Raw genomic sequence first — 19,871 nt, 5'->3', positions numbered from 1 at the left:
GCCGTAAAGACGCCAGCCATGTGCAACGACGGAGAAATCACATTTCACGATCGTGGAATTAGCGTGGAATTAGCGCGGGGCCAAGCTAAGTGGTATCAATCACGGCCCTTGATACGTGGAAAAAGTTTCCCACAACCCTCGGAGCAGAAGTTCTCATTAGGCCAAAAATACCCAACATTGTTGACCTTCAAAACCCCCGTCCTCACGGGCGGATGACCCCCAACCCCAGAGCCCCTTGCTAGCTTTTTTTTTTTTTTTTGAGTTATAACCTTTGCTCACTGGTGGGAAGCACAATGTGACGATTGTGATTGTATTTTAATTCCGACGGCGCGGTGAAAAACGATAGCTTCCTCTGAGAAACGACCGAGATTTATAGGCCCCCTGTCCAGGGGCCCCCGTCCCGGCCCCCGCATCCTCTCTGATCTGCTTTTACTCCGATGACCCCCCGACCCCCCCTGGGGGTCATTAGAGAGAGCGCCGGAATGGTCCGGCTGGCGGCGGGCCCATCTCGCGCGGCTTGTTTTCCAATCAAATCACTATATTTAACAGGGACACGAGCCCAGGGCCAAGTCCAAACAGACATCTGTTTGAAATTGTCCCGAGCAGCGATTTCGCACACAAGCCCTCCAAACCCCCCCCACGACTCCCCAACCCCACCCCCTTTCCGCCCCACTTTGGTCTTTTGTTTGTTGTTGTTTGTTTTCGGCACCCCTCCTCCCCTGGATGGTTGGAAATGAAGGGTAAGGAGGGGGGGGGGGGGGATCGGGTTCGGGAAGCAGGGGTCTGGCTCCTGGAACCGCAGTCACGGAGTCACGGCAGCCGGAGGAGAAAATGAAAACCAGCGTGTTTTTGTTTTTTTTTTTTTTTGCCACAGAAGCAGGTTTCTATGTTGCTTTTTTTTTTTTTTTTTTTTTTTTTTTGGCTTTTGCCGCTGCCAAGTCACATGACATCTCCATTGCTATCCGTCAAAGGGGGGGTCGTAAATCAAGACGCGAACTGGTTACACTGACCCCCCCCCCCCCCCCCCAGCCCTCAGACGCCCGAACCAGGGAGCAGTTGGTTCAAATATCGACGACACGTTCAGGCAGATCTTTCCAACGATACTAAGGTTTCGGATTTGACGATTGATTGATTTATTGATTACTATCATGGAAACCTCATGGAAGAAGAGGAAGATGACGAATCTCACCCAAAGTTTGGGTTAATCCTGAAAATGAACCAGAAGTTTGAATAAAATCAAATGTATTTAAAAAAAAAAAAAAAAAAAATACAAGGAAAGCAAATGTGGTGTTTATGTTACCACCCTTTGTTGCCGTGGTTACAGTAATAATAACCACATGTTTTCGGGACGAGGTGATGGTACCCGCACTGGTTCGAAGCAGGAGGGCGGGATTTCTTCACCCCCAGCCTTAGCGGGAAAAGTGATAAATGAGAATTAATGGCTATTACACCAGTAATGATGAGTGATACACCAGAAAAAAGCAGTAAAACCCAGTAAGAAGCAATAATACACCAGTAATAAGAGAATTAAACCTCATCAAATGACTACAAAGAGGCTGGTTTCTTCATCCGGGATGTGTTAATCAGGACGAAACTTTATTTTCTCTGAAATCCCTCCCAAATTAGAAGCAGCTCTTGCAAAACGGCCCATCAGAGATATTCTTTCGCACCTTTCACGCGGTTTACAGTTGGAAAGTCCAATTTCGGGCGCTTGTTGCTGTCCGACGGCGGTCGAAGCCGAGCCGCGGACCCCACCCACCCACGGACCAGACGTGTGATAATGCTTTGTCACCTAAAATGGGACGTTTTGACACTTCGGAGTGCTAAAAGCCCGAGATATCGGTGAGGACTTTAGCACAGTATCTGCGTCAGCCTAAAAGCAGAGTGCCGCATCGGCCCTTCTTGCAAACCAGCCGCTCGGTAAAAGATGCAAAGTAATGGCAAAGTTGTAAATATTAACCCCCCCCTTTGTCCCGCAGGAACAGGCTAGCTTTTCTTGTTTGACCTCAGTGTTAATATATATTTATATATAAAAAGTGATATCATACAAACAGACCCATTTAAGACCATCTGAAGGGTGAAGCAAACTAAAATGAAAAGTTCCAAAAAAATTTTGAGAATTAAGTTTTGGCTGAAGTTGGTGAAACTTCATTCTTTCAGAAATTTGAATGAAAGCATCGGAATCCGAGACCGTGCTCCTCGATTGGGAACAGCTGGAGCGCAACTTCTCAGATTCGCCCCGGGGCTACCCTTTGGTACCACTTCTGTACGCAAAAATTTGTGGACAGAATTTCTCTTTGGGTCAGGATCTGGCGCAACTGGGATGAAACTCAGCAACTCCAAATCTTCGGGTTGGAAAAGGGTAGTATGCCAAATTTGTGTTGTTGGATATGGACCTACCCTTAGTGAAGAAGTTGAAGTATCTTTGGAGGTGGACTCTTCATCGCTCTGTTGCGGTGGAGAAGATTTCCAGGTCGATCTAAGTTCCCACCCTTTCTTCTGGTCACCAGCTAAGGTATGGCAACCGGGCTCTCCTCTGGAGATAGGGGTGAGGAGTTGGTCACCAGAGAAGAGTCGCCGCTCCTCCGGGTTCCAGAAGGCGCCAGATAAAGTGGCTTGGGGCGACTGGTCAAGATGCTTCCCGGAGGCCTCCCCCAGTGAGGTGGTCCGGGCAGTTCCCGACGGGAGGAGGCCCCAAGGTGGCAGGGAGGGGTTGTAATTCCCCTCCCGGAACAGCTGGACAAAGTGGCTGCAGAGTGGGAAGGACATGTATGCTTAGGATGCTGCCGCCCCCAAGACCCAACCCTGGATGGGCAAGTCAGATCAAGTTAAGATTTTATTCATATGGCGCCAAAGTGCAACACAGTTGTCTTCTGACTCTTTCTACATAGAACAGATCTGGACCACAATCTTTAAAAGGAATTAAGGGAACCTGGCGTTCCTTCCAGGAGAAAGGACCTGGAGACGGCGGCAAGGAAACCCTGCATTTTAGCAGTGCAAAAAACCCTTTGAGAAGAAAGGGAGCTAGATAGATATATAGATAGATATATAGATAGATAGATAGATAGATAGATAGATAGACAGATAGATAGATAGATAGATAGATAGATAGATAGATAGATAGATAGATAGATAGATAGATAGATAGATAGATAGATAGATAGATAGATAGATAGATAGATGAACAGTCACAGAATTGATTTAAAAGTGGTAATGTCATTACATTAGAGGGGTAACTTGTGACATAAACTTCTGTAGTCGTGTGTGTGTGTGTGTGTGTGTGTGTGTGTGTGTGTGTGTGTGTGCCTCTCTTGGAACCACTCCCGCCTTTAGAAGAGCTTCACTTTTTCCTGATGCTGGAAACACATTTTGCTCCTGAATTACCTGAATGCATCACAGAGCTGCTACAGCTTTTTTTTTTTTTTTTACTTTGTCCTCACCTTCATAAACACACACACACACACACACACACACACGCACACACACATTTTCAATAAACTGATTTTTTTTCTTCTTCAGAAAACCTGATTTAAATAAATATATATGTATATGATTACAGACAAATAATTGCATTTGTATTTAAACATCCATATGTGTAATAAACATAGCAATGTAAATATGGAAATAATAAAAAAAATAATAAAAAATTCAAATATACATTTCATTATTTTATTTATTCATTCATTTACTCGCTCAATATTCCACGGATCGATAACTATAAAACTTCTGTGGATACTCGCCGCCTTCCTCCTGAGCCGCAATGTCCGCCACGTTCTGCTGCGTCTGCTGAACGCCGGGGACTTTCACCGACAAACTAGCTTGATGCTTCTTCAAACGATGGAAACTGTTTTCCCTGGATGTGTTTCTGCTGTGTCAGACTCCCAGCTCCGCCTGGGCGCCTGCGAGGACGAGGACGGAGACAGAAAAATTAAATCAACTCTGATGAATTAGCAAATCTTTCCCCTTTTTCCGGACAAACCCGTAATTAGAGATTTAATTTTAATTCCACCGAATACTCTTGCACGGGAATAATTTCTTGATTCTTTCTCGATTGTTATAACCACAACAAATGTGTAATAACGCCATAAACCTGTGTTATAGATGTGTTATAAAAATGTAATAAACACACATTTAACACATTTTAATGCCCATGCACTAAAAATTCACAAATAGGTTGTATTTCCCTCTCCTATAAATATCAGTGAATCGTCCAGTCACTTTCAATTATTTTACTATCAAATTGGATTTATCATGTATTTAATCCACCCTCCTTTCGCCGAGCTACAACTCTGCGTCGAAACATTATTATTACTGTCGCGTAAATTACTCTCAGCAGATAATTGCGCCGGCCAAAGCGGTGCTGTTTGGAAGTGGCGCTTCTTTTTGAACTGTGGCGGCGGTTGGCGGATAATAACAGCGAAAACACCGTCCCGTCCAGATGTGCGGGCGTCCAGGCCTCCCGAAACGGGGGGTCAAGGGTTCAGCTTTAAACATTCTTTGGCTCGTCAGCGCGTCTGTCAACGGGCCAAACGGCCGCGATGAGAGGCCCAATGCGGACGGGGGTTACCACGGCGATCGGCGGGGGGAAATTACAGACATCGCCGGGGTCATGAACCCACCGCTATTACATGTTAGCAAGTTTTGGTATTTTTGTTTGGTTCTCAGTGGAAGCATATAAGTATCGTGATTCAAATTAAAATGCATTGGCAGAAAGGCTTTTTCATTTTCAGAATGTGGCAGCATATTTTAATTCATAACTAAAATGAATAAGTAATACAAACTTTTTTTTATTTTCTTCTTCACAACTGCTCATTCTGTGACTTATTCCAAATTAAAAAGTAAAACGTATTTAAAAGTTAACTTTCAAAACAAACCCCAGCAAATGATCAAATTTCAGTCAGAAATGTCAAATTTGGAAATTAAAATGCATTAGCAGAAATGCCTTTTTATTTTCAAAATGTGGCAGCATATTGAATCAAAACCAAAATGAGTAAAAAATAATCCAAACTCTATTTTCAACTGCTCATTCTTTGTCATCCAAATCCAAAAAGCAAAAGATTTAATTTTTAAAAAATACCCCGGCAAACTGTCAAATTTTAAATAGAGATATCCAATTTTAAATTGAAAAGGCATTAACAGCAATGTCTTTTCATTTTCAAATATAGCAGCATATTTCGAATCATAACCAACATAATAATAGGTAACGATAATAGGTATAATAGGTTATCCAGTGGGAATTATTATAGTAATGAGTCTATAGTAATATAATAAAAAATATAGCGGTAATATAGTAGGAATAATAGGTAATCCAAACTATTATTTGCCGCTGTGCAAAAAAGGTATCAAAATTGGATTTGGATTTGCAACTCCAAACGGTAGGAGTGACGTCAGAGACTGATCTTCTTGCCTTTTGTGGGCACTAGAATACAACACACTCTGCTGTTTACCTGCTAGCATGACACTCTCAAACGCTGTCATGCAAATCACAATTACAGAAACAGAATTGCAACTTCTGAATCGGATGCTGTGACAGACCTGAGCAGATTATAGAGCTGTGTTTAACTCTCTGCCCGAACAGACATGGTTAGCAACAACATTGCTCAAGCCTCTTTTTAGTCCAACAAATGGATGCAGTGGTGCCTGGAAGGGGTTGTCGGCCATCAGTGGCCCCCTAGATGCAATCGAAACGTTTCATGGCCTTAAATGATGTAGCAGAGCTGTTTGGAACTAGCAAGGAGAGACGGGCAGACGTCTCAGCTTGGGAGTCTCAGGAACTGGCAAGGAGTGACACGGGGACATCTTGGCTTGGGAGTCTCAGGAACTAGCGAGGAGATGCGTGTAGACTTCTTGACTTGGGAGTCTCAGGAACTAGCGAGGAGAGCCACGTAGACTAGTAGACTTGGGAGTCTCAGGAACTAGCAAGGAGAGACACATAGACCTCTTGACTTAGGAGTGTCAGGAACTCGTGAGGAAAGGTGCGTAGACTTCTCGGCTTGGGAGTCTCAGGAACTAGCAAGGAGAGACGCGCGGACGTCTTGGCTTGGGAGTCTCAGGAACTAGCGAGGAGAGGCGCGTAGACTTCAAGACTTGGGAGTCTCAGGAACTAGCAAGGAGAGACGTAGACTCCTTGACTTGGGAGTCTCAGGAACTAGCAAGGAGAGGCGCGTAGACTTCAAGACTTGGGAGTCTCAGGAACTAGCGAGGAGAGACGCGTAGACGTCTCAGCTGGGGAGTCTCAGGAACTAGCAAGGAGAGATGTATACTTCTCGACTTGGGTGCGATCTGAGTAATGGGCATCTCGGGAACTAGCGAGGAAAGGCAAGATGTAGATTTCTGGACTTGGTGGTGATTGGGGTCAAAGGAAACTCAAGAGCTTGCGCAGAAGGGTAAGACGTGGAATTCTGAACCTGGGAGCAAGGGACTTGCGAGGAAAGACATAGGACTCTGAACTCGGGAACGAGGAAAGATGCAAAATTCTGGACTTCGGGACACTTCCTGGATGATCTGCCAGGAACCGATGAATGGAATATGGAGAGAATAAGGTCATGGGGAGGTTACCAATGTAGGCTACAGGGCACCAGCTTAAAAGGAACACTTTAAAATGTTAAAAGGACACTCGTAGGGGTGACCACTGTAGATTAATTCTCTATCCCTGAAGGTCTGGCAGCAGGCTCATCCTCAATCGGACGAGGCTCTCCTTGATAGATACAGGTGCGCACTGCACCCCAGCTGAAATCCATCCTCCTCCAGGGCTGCTGCTCAATCAGGCTCTCTGGTGCAGAACTGCATGAACTGAAAGGTGAAGGGAACCGCAGAGACATGTAGCCCTGGATCCCAACAGAATCAGGTGCCCTGACTGTCTTGAGAGGATTATATAGAACTTGGCTGAATACTTTCCCCCAACTGATGCCGTTATCAAGGTATGTTTTGATCACATGGAAAGGAATGCTAAAGAGGCTAGCTCGGGCTATGTCGAAAACGTTCTGTGGAGGTTCTGGGTCATCAAATTGAATTTTGGTACCTTTTTTGTACGGCAGGGCATGAAAAGGATAAAACGCATTTTTTTTTTGGCTCTCTTTTTAATTGCGTCGTAAAAATTTTGTTTTGATTACTTATTACTCAATTTGGTTTTGAGTCAATATGCAGCCACATTCTGAAAATGAAAAAACATTTCTGCTAATGTATTTTACATTTCAAATATAACATTTGTGATTGTAAATTGATAGCGATTTGCCGGGATATGTTTTTGAAAACGTAATTTTAAATATGTTTTACTTTTTCATTTGGATTAAGTTACAAAATGAGCAGTCTGGAAGAAGAAAATAAAAATTCAGTTTGGATTAGTAATTACTAATTTTAGTTATGACTCAAGAAATGCTGCATTCTGCTGATGCATATTAATTTGAATTATAGTACCTACGTATATGCTTCCATAGTTCTAGGCACTTTGCTTAGCAAGCCCTGGCAGGCTGAAAGCTTGGTGTGTGTGTGTGTGTGTGTGTGTGTGTGTGTGTGTGAACGTTCAAGAGTCGAGTGTTTACGCGAGCGTCACAAAATTTTTGTAAGGACTCCAGGCTCAGAGGCAAGCATAAAAGAGAGCCACAAAAATTTTAAATAGACAAAGTATATAAGCGGTAGAATAAAAATAGATGATAGCGGCAAAAAAAATAAATCTCTGTGCCAATTACAACAGTGGTGGCAGAATAAAAAACAGATAAAAATAGATGATAACAGAAAAAAAAAAAAAAAAAAAAAAAAAAAATCTTTGTGACACTTACAACAGTGGCAGTAGAATAAAAATAGATGATAGTAGCAAAAAAAAAAAAAAAATGGTGCTTTTTATAACAGTGGCGGTAGGATTGAAAATATGATTCCAGTGAAAAAAAAAATTCTTTGTGTTGTTTCAACTTACAACAGAAACCGAATAAAAGAGCCAACCAAGAGCTAAGAGGAGGTCACCGTACTCTTTTTAACACGCCAGCTTTTAATCGGAAAGTCTGATTTCAATGGCGGGGCATTCCTCAGCGCACCCCGGAGGATCACCTAAGAGAGGTCACGGGGTGTCGGGGGTTGAGGGACCCCCGCGCCCCCGTACCCACCTAACCCCTGCGCTCCCCACGCCGCAGAAGGACCACAATGACGGCCTTCATGGCGGACATCCCCCGAGGCTGTGGGCCAAGCGGCCGTAACTGAGGGACGGGGAGGAGGGGGTGGGTTTGTAACCTTCTCGACTCGGATGTGGGTCCTCTGATCTGGATGCAAGAAGCCTTTGATTGGAGGGGAGGACGAACCCGAGGAGCGTCTCTCTCTCTCTCACACACACACACACACACACACACACACGCTGCATTAGTGAATGGCTTTATGATGATGACCTGCCCTCGGAGGTCAAAGAGTGAGACGGGACACACTCCCATCCCTCGCTTGTTCTCTCTTTTTCTGCTTTCAAGTATGGAAAATAAGGAAAAAAAAAAAAACCCATCCCAAAAAAAACTAATTCTTATATAATAATGCAGTTATTATAATAGTACATAAAATTATAACGACAATAAAATAAAAAAAAATATTATGACAATCTAATGCACCGTACTCGACTGTCAAGAACACCGTACAGGCATATAAATGAACGCAAAATGCAGTTTTTAGAAGAAACCAAAATACATAAAAACAATATAAGTGACAATATAATTGATATAGTAGTGAAAATAAAAAAAACAAACGAAAGTGACAGAGCTTTAAACGGATGTGTTTATAAATGTCCGTCTGCTAAATGCAGATGTTTTCGGCTCGAGCTGCTCCTAATTTTTGGTTCAGGGTTATTTTTTAAAGCAAAGAACTGGTCAATAAAAGCTGACTAAACTGCTCCGTCGCTTTTGGTCTATTTATTTTATTTTTTTAACTTTTACCACTTTTCCGTTAACGCCAATTTTTCCGATTTTTTAATTTTTTTTTATTGATTCTTTTAAATATGTTTTTTTTCGCGTATGTATATGGCTTTAGGGTGTCCTTATGTGCTGAATCAGGCGCCATAAATTAAATGCATTATAAGTTATTATCAACTAGTCAAAACTATTGTCACACTCAACTGGTTAAACTACCCTGACTAGTCTCTCAACTGATGGGCTGCAGCATCAAAAAGCTACAACCGACGCATGTACTGGAACATTTGGCTAAAATTCATTAGTTACTTAGTCTACTAGTTAGCAGCAGAGCTAAGAAGTCCACCTAGCAGTGATCTTTGGTAGGATAAGACTAGTGAAGCAGCGATGCTAAAATAAGCGGATGTTTCAAGCAGTTATGTTTCAGATGCTTGGAGTTTTGCCCATGCTCCTGGTCCGAGCCATCTGCAGCTGCTGGGCTGCGCAGCTGCAGATGGGATCTTCTGAGACGCCCCGGTTTCCAAGAAATTTAGCAAAATTGTATTGACATCATCGCGGCGTTTGGACGGATGCTCTGCAGAGAGCTATTTGTTATGCTAATCATAACATTAGCTTTTGAGGTTTTCCCCAAAAAGTCCTACATTGAAAGACAAATTCAATAAACAAGTAGTAACAACTACGTTTGTGCAATATTTTTATATGTATATATATACATATGTACATACATATACTTTTTCATTTAATTTTTGATGTATATTTTCCATTTACTGTTTTTCATTCATTTTAATTTCAATTCAACGGTAATATAACTATAACTACGACTAACTATAACTATGTTTATGCATTCTCCTTATTACCTTTAGCACCTATTACTTTAATACCTATTGCCTTTCTGCTTTTACCACCCACGTCATGTTTGTTTGTCACCAGCTTTTTCTCCAACCATTCTCGGTCACTTTATTATTATTATTGTTTTGCTGATAGGTGTATGTATGTATTTATATGTATTTATACATTCTGATATATGTATGTATGTATGTATTTATACATGCATATAAGTGTATGCATGTATGTGTGTGTGTGTGTGTATGAATGCAGATATATATCTTTTTAAAATGTTATTTATTGATTGATTTATTCATTTATTTATTCCTACTTTGTCACTTTTATTATTACTATTTTTATTGATTCTTTAAAATCTGTGTTTTTTTTTATATGTGTGTATGGTGTACTTGAGTATTGATTAAGGCACCTTAAAATGCATCATTATAAGTATTTTATAGCTCTGCAAAAGGCATTTCCAATCATTTCTTTTAATTCTTTAATTTCTTAATTCATTTTGTTTATATATATATATATATATATATATATATATATATATATATGTATATTTTATATTTATGTATAAGATTTTATCTTATCTTATGGAGGTCACCTGATGATTAGCACTCATGCTAGCTGCTGCTGCATCCTATTATCGGCAATTAGCGTTGCAAACTAGCTAATCCTCCGATCACCAGATAAACCAGCATCAAACCAATTACACCATGTGACCTACATCAAATCAAAACAATGAACCTCACAGATTAAGTATTGATTAATTATTGCTAATTGATTAGACCTAGCCTTGTAATGCTAAGTCTGAAGGCAACTGACATGCTTGCCGGTGATACTTTCAAGCATTCCTGGATTGGACTGTTTTGTTTTTTTTTTCAGGTGGGGTTGTCCATCAGGGATCCTACCTGGTGCCCTGCGCTTTTTTCACCGAACCCTTCGAGCAGAAAGCCTGAATGAGAAGAACCGATTACTATAAATGGCACGCTAAGAAGCTAACTTTTCACGCGTTATCCGTGGTGACCATGATGCACGTAATCGATGAGTGATAAGTTATCGGGATCTGATGATCGATGGTTAAAACGGTAACGGCAATGACGCCTTCGGTGAACTCTCAACGGCTCGGCCAATCGGCTGAGAGCTTACTGACAACTTGAACTTCACTTTTTTTTTTTTTTTCCCCTCTCCTCTTCGGCGAGCCCCGCCATCTCCTCCTCTTCCACGCCTTTTGTCTGATCATCTGCTTCTGCCTCACTGACCTCTTGTTCTCCTCTCGGGTGAGACTCTTTCTACCCCGGGGCTGTTTTTCTCCTCCCCGCTCTCTGAGAGAATGAGGAATTCCGATGGCAGAAGTAATCAGCGGGCCGCGTTTCCCCGACGAACCCCGGCTGAATATCGCCTGTCAAATTAAAAAATGATTCGCCGGCGTTTCCTCCTCGTCTGCTCCTGTGGGCCCCCGTCGCCTCTCTCCACGGCGATTGTTATTATTATTTATTGATGAAGAACCTTCTCAGCTCCCAAAAGCCAAAAACAAAGCACCTCAAACCTGCTGAGCTGCACATTAGCATCAAGCTACGTTCAATCTAAAGCCCTGTTGTCGAATCAACCAAAAACACACAGGGGAGACCCTGAACTGCGCAGATGCGTGAATGAGTGAGCAAATGGTTTAATGTTTCTATATGATATGTGAATGAGAGAGTGAATGTTGAATGTCTCTCAAGAATATGAATAAGTGAATGATTGAAGTGAATGAATGAGTGAATGGTTGTACGTCTATATCTGTGAATGAACAAGTGAATTGTTGTGTGTCTCTATATTATGTGAATGAGTGAATGGGTGTATGCATCTCAATTATATGTGAATGAGTGAGTTGTTTCTATAGCAGCGGTCACCAACCCCCGGGTCGCGGACCGATACCGGTACGTGGATCAATTGGTTCCGGGACGCCCAAGAAATAATCAGTTATTTCCGTTGGATTAACCGTCATTTCCGGACTATTGAGCGACCCTTAATATAAGCCGCAACGGCTAGTCGCTATCTAGGGCTTCCACCTGCGCACTAAAACCGTCAAAGTCGTCTTCTTCGACGTCTGAGTTGAACAGATTCAGAATTTCCCCGGTCTTTTCATTGATCCGATGAGACAAGGATAAATGTTTTAGCGGCGTTAGCCCAAAAAGTCCATACATTAGCCGCATCGTTGTTTATCGCTCGGAAATTACGCTATTATCTGAGTTTGAGCAATCTTTATTTTGCAAAATCTTTTATTTTGAAAAATTACCTGAATCTCTCGGTTACATCTTGAGCGCCAAAAATGTAGCCCACAAGCTAGCCAAAATTAATCAGGAAAGTTTCTTTTTCGAAGGGGAAAAGTTCTAGAAGATGAGCCTAAAACGTCCAAGAAAAAGAAAGAATTTAACAGACAATATCAAGTTCTACTTGAAATGTGGATTTATCGTAACAGGTGATTCTCAGAGACCAAGCCCGCTCTGCGTAATATGGGGAAATGAAGCCTTTATTATACTCATGTTGGCGCAATGTTACGAGGAAGCTGCTAATAAAGTTGCATATGAGTACACAGTGGATTCACGTTTATTATTATGGTCGCGATATAAACAATCTACGTGTAGCGTAGCGTCCCCAACTTTTTTGGGGACCACTGCTCTATAGGACATGAATGAGTGAGTCTGTATATGTATATTTTGCAAACCCCTTGGAATTTTGTCGTATAAGACGAGCCAGCTCAATCGCGTGGGATTCTTGTACCGCCACGACAGCATGTTAGCTCAGCTAATTGTTAATAAGCTTCTCATGAACTATTTATCGACCTCGGCGCGTGGCTTATTTACGCTTTTGCAGTTTATAAATCGTTTAAAAAAGTTCTCCTCGGCACCGCTTTGTTATAATCCAATATTTACGGATGCATTCGTTTAACAAACATGTTATTAGCGTGTTATTACTTGTAACGAATGTTAATTACATGATAATAATACAAAGAAAAACTGAATTCTATTGCAGGGCGTTCAACTTTTCCTATTTGATTGGGAAACTGTCTTTGCATTTCCATGAAATCCCTGTCCGGGGAGTCGCGGTGGAAAACATCAGATGTGATTTCACATGCATCACACGGGGGTTACTTTCATGTCGCCTTAGGGGAGCGAAGACCACGTGATTTCAAAGAAGACACAATGCGGGACTTTTGGGGATTTTTTTTTTTAAACGAGAGGAAAAAAAAAAAATAAAGAAGAAGATCATAGTTTATTTGAAATGTACAAAAGCTATATACACACACACAGTCACGCAAACTCAAACACACCGAGCACGGTAAAAGTATATGGTAGCATACGCGCGCACACATTTTAAAGGCTACTTAGAAATTCAGAAAACATAAAAAAAAAAAAAAAAAAGAAGGGGCGACGGGGAGCGGGAAGGGGTGGGGGAGGAATCTGATTTCCTGTCCAAAAACAGGTTTAAAAAAAAAAAAAAAAAACATAAAAAAAAATAAAAGTAAAAATCAAAGTCTGTCCCTTCCCCGGATTATGCAGTTTACTCCGAGCCCAGGGGGAGGTAAAGGGGGCGGAGGGGAGGGGCTGTTGGTGGGTTGCTATGAATTTGTTAATTAGGGCTGGATCTCGACCGAGAACACACAGAGGTACTTGTATATTCTTTTAGAGAACGCTCCTCATCAGACCGCGTGCCCAGATTGACTCGGGCGGAGGCAGATCCTTGTCCTTTTCAATCATTTTACCCCGGTGGGTTCATCCCCTACACCCAGGGGGTGGGGTGGGGTTTTGGGGGGGGGGGTTTGCCTCTGATCCGGTAGGCGAGAACGAGCTCCGTCCGTCCCCGGGAGCTCCGGCCGTGATCAAAAAGCACACAAATGCCCGCGGATCGTAATATTTGTACGACCGAGCGGAAAAGCCTCGGCGTTTAAACTAGGGCTGTCCGGGTGTCCTTTGCACCGCGTCAGGAAAACTATGCGTTTCTGGTCAGATGGGACTTTGGCAAAGATTTTCTTTTGTGCAGGAGTGCATGTGGGTGTGGCAACACGTCACAACGAGGGTACGCTAACTGGAAATGCGGTAATAATTAAGGCGCAAACAGATGATAGCATGTGTGCTCTTGGTCGCATATCGTTTCCACAATAACACATTCAACAACGGTGGATTTATTACTTAAGGGGTTAATGGATGTGAACATCATTACGCGCACGCTAATTAAGATGTCTTGGACCTACGTGCTAAGGTCCATTTTTTAAAGGGTTACTTTTATGAACTATTGCTATCACCTCGTCTCAATGGCGTACCCTTGAGGCTCATGTATGCTCTATGGTAAACATATGAGTAGGGATGGAGCATCCTGTCCCTCATTACCAGGGTAATTCTGTTTGTTTTTGGGGAGCTCGCAAATGCGTAGCCAAACGTAGCAAAAACTGAGCAGTACCGCCCGAAGTTGTGGGTGGAATTGTAAGTGCCATCAGTGAAAGGAACACAGAACTCGAAGACAAGATAACTCTTGTTGACACCTTCACTGAGGGAACTTTTGGCAATTCCTTTCAGTAACTTGGCCATATCTTTGTGCATTCTGACAGAGTAGGAACCAGGATCCATGGACCTCAGTGTCTGTACCATTGTAGCTCGTACTTCGAGGGAGGGTCCTTTTCTTGGTCCACAGGAACTGAGTTCTGTACTTGCGGAGGGCTTGCAGATGCAGCAAACGGAGCAGTACCACAGGAAGTCATGGGGGGCAGGGTTGTGCAGTGTACTCAAGTGCAACCAGCAAAAGAACAAAAAGACAACATGGCATCGGTATAACCAGGGAGAGGACTTCTCAGTTCAAATGCCGCTATGTATTTAATGGCCGCTTAGACCACAACCATCTACTGTGCTGCCTCTTTTGTGTCTCCTAAGAATATACACTATCATCAGCTGCTCCACTGTCACCATGTTAGCTATGAGCCCCTTTGTCACTATAGGAACTTTCTGCGGTTCCGGAAACCTTTTCAGGAACTGAGCGTTTTTGTCAGCATAGGAACCTGGAACAAGGACCTCAATCAAGCCTCAGACCATTTTAGCTCCGGCTAACAGTTCCATAGGAACTCATATGGTGGTACCCATTACTAGGTACTTTGGGTGGACTGCGGAGTGCCATCATTTTGAAGTATTGTGGTCACTGGTCGGCTGTCTTCTTACCAGCAAGAAATGGTTCTGACAAAGAGATCAGAGCTCTTTTCGCGGGCTATATCACTGAGAGGTTTCTAGGATCGCTCGCAGCAGGTCAAAATGGAGGATCAGTATGGAGTGAGCGAACGGCGGGGTTTTTCACATGGTGAAGCAGTGCCGGGAGAAAATAAAAACACTTCAACCCATCTTGTAGTACATGGTTATTATTCTCCCATGAGGAACATGGATGCTGTGGCAACTTCCCTCTCCATGTTGTGTTGTCTTCCTCTTCTTCGGGCGGTTCGTTTTTGAGTATGTCACTGAAGGTGAAGACCCTTACTTCACACGTGACCCTACCGTGGTCCCTTACTGCCCGTGGGAATGTAAAAGAGTAGTTCCGAGGACCAAATTTGAACTTGTAACTTTTTTGTCCAAAAGCAGATACTGTCCGAAATGGTATGCGGGTCTTGAAACTTGGAAGTGAATTCTGAACTGCCCACTAGTGGCTGTATCGTGACAACTTTGGGCAATGTGACGCATGTAAGGGAAATATGCGGGCAGGAAACGTTTGAAACTGAAGTACCTATTTTGCGTACATCACGTGAGCATACATGAGCCTTTTACTGTGTTACCATAGCGTAATACCGATATATACTTTATGTTTATACAGTAAATACTGCAGTAAATACTGCAAAAGGCATGTACCTGCTGTCCGTCGTATGCTGGATTTGACTTTTGGGGTTTGTCAAGAGAACACAAGAACTGCCGGTAAAAGTTTGCTGTGAAGGGCCCTGCAGTTCAAGTACATGTTACCTCGTTGTCGCGCACCAAGTCAGTGCTTCTAGTCCCTTCATTTACATCACACATGGTGCAGCTTCCGGAGAGGAGTACTTTGATCGGGGAATGGTACATTTTCTCTTGTCGTCCCAACAGTTGGCGCGAGTGTCTTAACCCATGACAGCCCTATTTTAAATTTTACGGGTTTTGTAACATAACTTAAAGCGAGTACCGTACGGCATAATTGATAAATCGATAATCACGGTCGTCACGAGAAAATACACTATCTACACATCGAGTCAATTTCCTGCCAACTCTGCATTTCGTCCGAACGTGGTGTACGCGGCAAGGCACGACGCGAACTGCTTGTAGTGCACGAGTTTCTAAAGGGCTGTTACACAGGGAAATACTGAACAGTTTTTTTTTTAGGTGCATGTATTTATACAGCCTTGGCTATTATATACTTGTAGCTAAAAAGGTATGGCTTTTTGACAAATGATGAGCGTTTGTTTCAACACTAGCTGTATCCACAACTAACCTTTAAACGTAACATATTATAATCTGAGGAAAAATATTACAAGATAATCATGTCAGTATGGACAGTGAAGAAATAAAAAAAATAAAAAAAAATCGCCAGTTTCTAATTGTTCAATCAGTGCTTCGTCGTGTAGTCCAATTATTCCTGATGTATAAACTGTGACGACTGGATGGACGATGAGCTAATCTCGTCACCCTCAGCTTATCATGTTGAGGAACTTGCTTTCTTCGGCCAGCGCCGTGAGCATTGAGCTCATATCGCCGATGGCCATGTTGCCCATCCCCGCCGGTACGGATGCAAGAGTGACCGAGTTGCGAGGGGTGGTGAGGCGCGAAGAATTCTGGGAGAGGCTCTGCAGAAGGCCGGGGCTCAGGGTGCCCGACATGAGGCTGGAGTGGTCACCATCGTCCAACATGGTGTCAAAGTCGATCTGGGCGTGCTCCGGACCGCCGGCTCCGCTGGTTGAAGAATCCACAGTGCTGCTGGAGACCTGGTTGACTCCGGGCGAGGCCATGTTGCCCGTTGTCGTGTTGTTTGCGCCCGGAAGCTGGCTCGCACAAGGGGACATAGCGGCGTCAAAGCTGGCAGATGTAGGCTCAAACATATGAATGTGACCGGTGTAGAAAACACCGGAGTTGGGGTTCTCAGAGTTGTGGGTCGCTGACCCACTTGGCCGCTTCGGACTGGCCTCGGAGGTGTCATTGCCAACATTGGGGCTCAGGTCAGCGGGTTTGGGTATTCTGCTCAGCTGCATCATGCCAGGTGCCGCGTGTTGTCTGACACTTGACCTGGGCTCCGCCGGAGGTCTGGGGTGTAACATCCCTCGGCTGCCATTGGGGAGGCCGTTCTGCTGCTGCTGCTGCTGCTGCTGCTGCTGCTGCTGCTGCTGCTGCTGCGGAGATACAACACTATGGTGGTGGTGTTGTTGCTGATCCACGATGCTGACACCGGGATACCCATCGCCCTGTGTCCGTGATCGGTAACTCTGCAGTTCTTGATCTGCCACACCGTTCCGGGCAGGTCTCGCGCTAGTGCTCGCTGACATAGAATTTGGGATCGCGTCTTGGCCGAACCCTTGCTGCGGACTCATTTGGTCACTAAAGTTCAGATTGTTGCATTGTCTCTGTTGCTGCTGGTGAGGAACGTTCATCTGTCTCTTGCTGTTATGGTTCACATACCCCTGAATAGACAAATTCTGATTCATAGGCACCACCTGCTGGTTGCTGCCCGGCACCTGTCCCTGCGCCTGGAAGGAACTAAAGTTGTGCCTCTGCTGGACGACAGCGAGATTCCCTCTCAGAGGATACTGCTGTTGCTTGGAGAGCTTGGTCGTGGTGTCCACGGTCCCCGAGCTTACCTCGTTCCACTGCACAGGCATGTTATTCTTCTTCATGTTCGACGAGAAGGGCTGCTGGGTACCGCTTGAATCCATCTGACAGGGCTGCATGTCCTGACCGGATGGGGTCATGGTGGCGTCGACCACCGCCGCCCTTCTCTGGGCATAGACCGATGCTGGTGGGGCGAGGCCTGTCTGATAGCCCTGAGACTGGTTGTTGAAATGATAGTCAATTTGCCCCAAGCCTTGACTTTGGGTGCCGGAGTTCTGGGACCTGAGGTACTGTACTACGTCATCTGGTAGCATCATATCGTCCTCCCCTCCCTGCTCCCCCCCGGCCAACATTCCATCTACTGCCATGTTCTCCATAGCTACATTCTCAGAAATGCTGGGTGGTCTGGGGGTGAAGGGGTACCGTTGCAGGCTGCCATCGGAACGGGTATAACCCTGCATTGCCAGCGATTGGTGGCGCTCAGAGTTCAAGGCGCCGTTCATGGGGTTCACGTTGTTCATGCTGTTGTACCTCTGCACTCCCGGGAAGAAGAGTGGGTCGAGGGCGGGACGACGCACCGGGTCGCTGGCCCGACGTGGTAGGCTGGTCGGTACCTCATGCGGCATCATGCTGTGGTTCCCGTAGCCGATATCGCTGCAACGTCGTGGCACATTTCCGGAGAGCGGCTGATGGTACAGATGCGCTGAGCCTTCCTGTGAGTCATTGTAGAGTGTCATCCGGGTTCTGAGGCTCATTCTGTCCATGTTGGGGAGGGGGGTAGGTGGCGCTCCGCCAATGGCGGCAGCGTACTTTGCTTTGAGTCTATAATGCTGAGCCGGAGTCAGGCTGAGAAGGCTCGGGAGACCTCCTGCCCCTCCTCCATTCATGCCACCTCCTCCGCACTGGCTGGCCTCGCTGGAGCGCCGAGACAAATCGGTGGAGATCGGATCGTAGGAGTCGGCCGAGCTGATATTATTGTGGCGATTGGCACCGAACTGGGATGCCTCACTGGAGCGACGACTGGAGTAGCAGGGTGAAATGCCCGAGGAGCGCCGACTCATGGTGTACGCCGAGCTGATGGTGCTGGTGGTGCTGTTACGCCGTTCGTTCAGCTGATTCAGCAGCGTCACTTCACACAAGGACTGATCCACCGGTCGCTGGCCGGGGTACGTGCCGCTTAAGTTGTTCGCCATGTTGGAGTTCTCCAGCAGGGTACCTGGGTTTACGCAACATGAAATCACACAGCAGGCGTTAGGCTACCGGACACAATCGGCAGCTTGTCTTGCACCTTCACGACAGAACCCAAACTCTAAACCTTACATACGTACCAACGGCAGGTATCGGAGGCAGTTTGGTGCTGTTGCGTTGGCCCTGCGGGATCTGAGGTGCAGAGTTGACCCACGGACAGGAGTCTCTCATTGTCTTCAGCCTTTCCTTCTTGATAGTCTCCAGTTTGATAGTAACGGCACCACCATGACTCACAGCCTTCCTCAGCTGCAGGCCCATCCCGGCATGCTGGCCCCCGGCAGGGACAGTGGAGTCAACCATGGGGCACTCATCCTGTGCACTGAGGTCCCCGAAGCTGCCCCCACTGTGGATGGCCATCTCTACCCCACTGTCGTTGTTGTTGGCGCTGCTGAGAGGTGACGGCTCACTGCTGCATGATGAGTGGCCACCAGGACTGGATTGATACGTCTGGGGGAACACAGGAGGGGGAAGGGGTTTTTGGTATACGTGAATTTTACGATGTGCAACCCCAATAAGAAGGCTGATTGGGAAGTAATTTCGGTTTGTGGTAAAACCAAGCGCGGGGATAGCATCTAGCGGGCAAACACATATTACAGGCTGATGTGTTGTGCACAGGACTCTTCCCAAGGAGACTGGGGCGGAATTTTGGCCCCTCAAGTCATGGGATACTTGATGAGAGCTGTTCCTGTTGCACTTCTTACCTTTTTTAATCCATATCAGCTGTAAAAAAGGCTTTCCCATTTTGTTTTTTAAACTCGCTTTAATAACAAAAGCCCGTCCGTCACAAGCGGTGGCGCGACCAACGTCGCCATCCCCCAATGGTGACCATTAAAGATGTGGGGTTTGGAAAACAGAAATGACTAGCATGAACTAATAAATGATAAAGGCTCACGCCAAGTTTGTAGTATGTATTAAATAATTATCACACCCCCCCGTTTAAGAATTCTGATTGTAATGGTGTTTTGTAATAACTAATAAAGGCCTATAGTTCCATGATGTCATTAATTATAGATGAGTTTGACTTATTTACAAGAAAACAAGTGGATAATAGATGAGTTCTGTGAGTAACAACCCAGCGGAAACTGTAATTCAATGAACCCAAAATGAA

General features: G+C 44.7%; 1 protein-coding gene across 1 annotated transcript in view; it reads right to left on the bottom strand.

Annotated features, from left to right (window-relative positions):
- Positions 1 to 14,359: 14,359 nt before the first annotated feature.
- gli2a (GLI family zinc finger 2a) overlaps positions 14,360 to 19,871 on the bottom strand; it is a 97,155-nt gene continuing 91,643 nt past the window's right edge. Inside the window, exons 13-14 of the mRNA XM_086147763.1 lie at positions 18,844 to 19,210; positions 14,360 to 18,731 (exon numbers count right to left, since the gene is read on the bottom strand). Of these exons, the coding sequence (XP_086003889.1) occupies positions 16,384 to 18,731; positions 18,844 to 19,210 (2,715 nt within the window). The 3' untranslated portion in view covers positions 14,360 to 16,383. The remainder of the gene's footprint in view (positions 18,732 to 18,843; positions 19,211 to 19,871) is intronic.

Source organism: Fistularia commersonii, chromosome 6 (genome assembly GCF_037954325.1).
Source record: "Fistularia commersonii isolate RoL2024-O1a breed Wild chromosome 6, RoL_Fcom_v1.0, whole genome shotgun sequence".
Classification (NCBI taxonomy): Eukaryota; Metazoa; Chordata; class Actinopteri; order Syngnathiformes; family Fistulariidae; genus Fistularia; species Fistularia commersonii.
The sequence above is the reverse complement of the archived record's forward strand: the minus strand, read 5'-3'. Positions and strand labels throughout refer to the sequence as shown.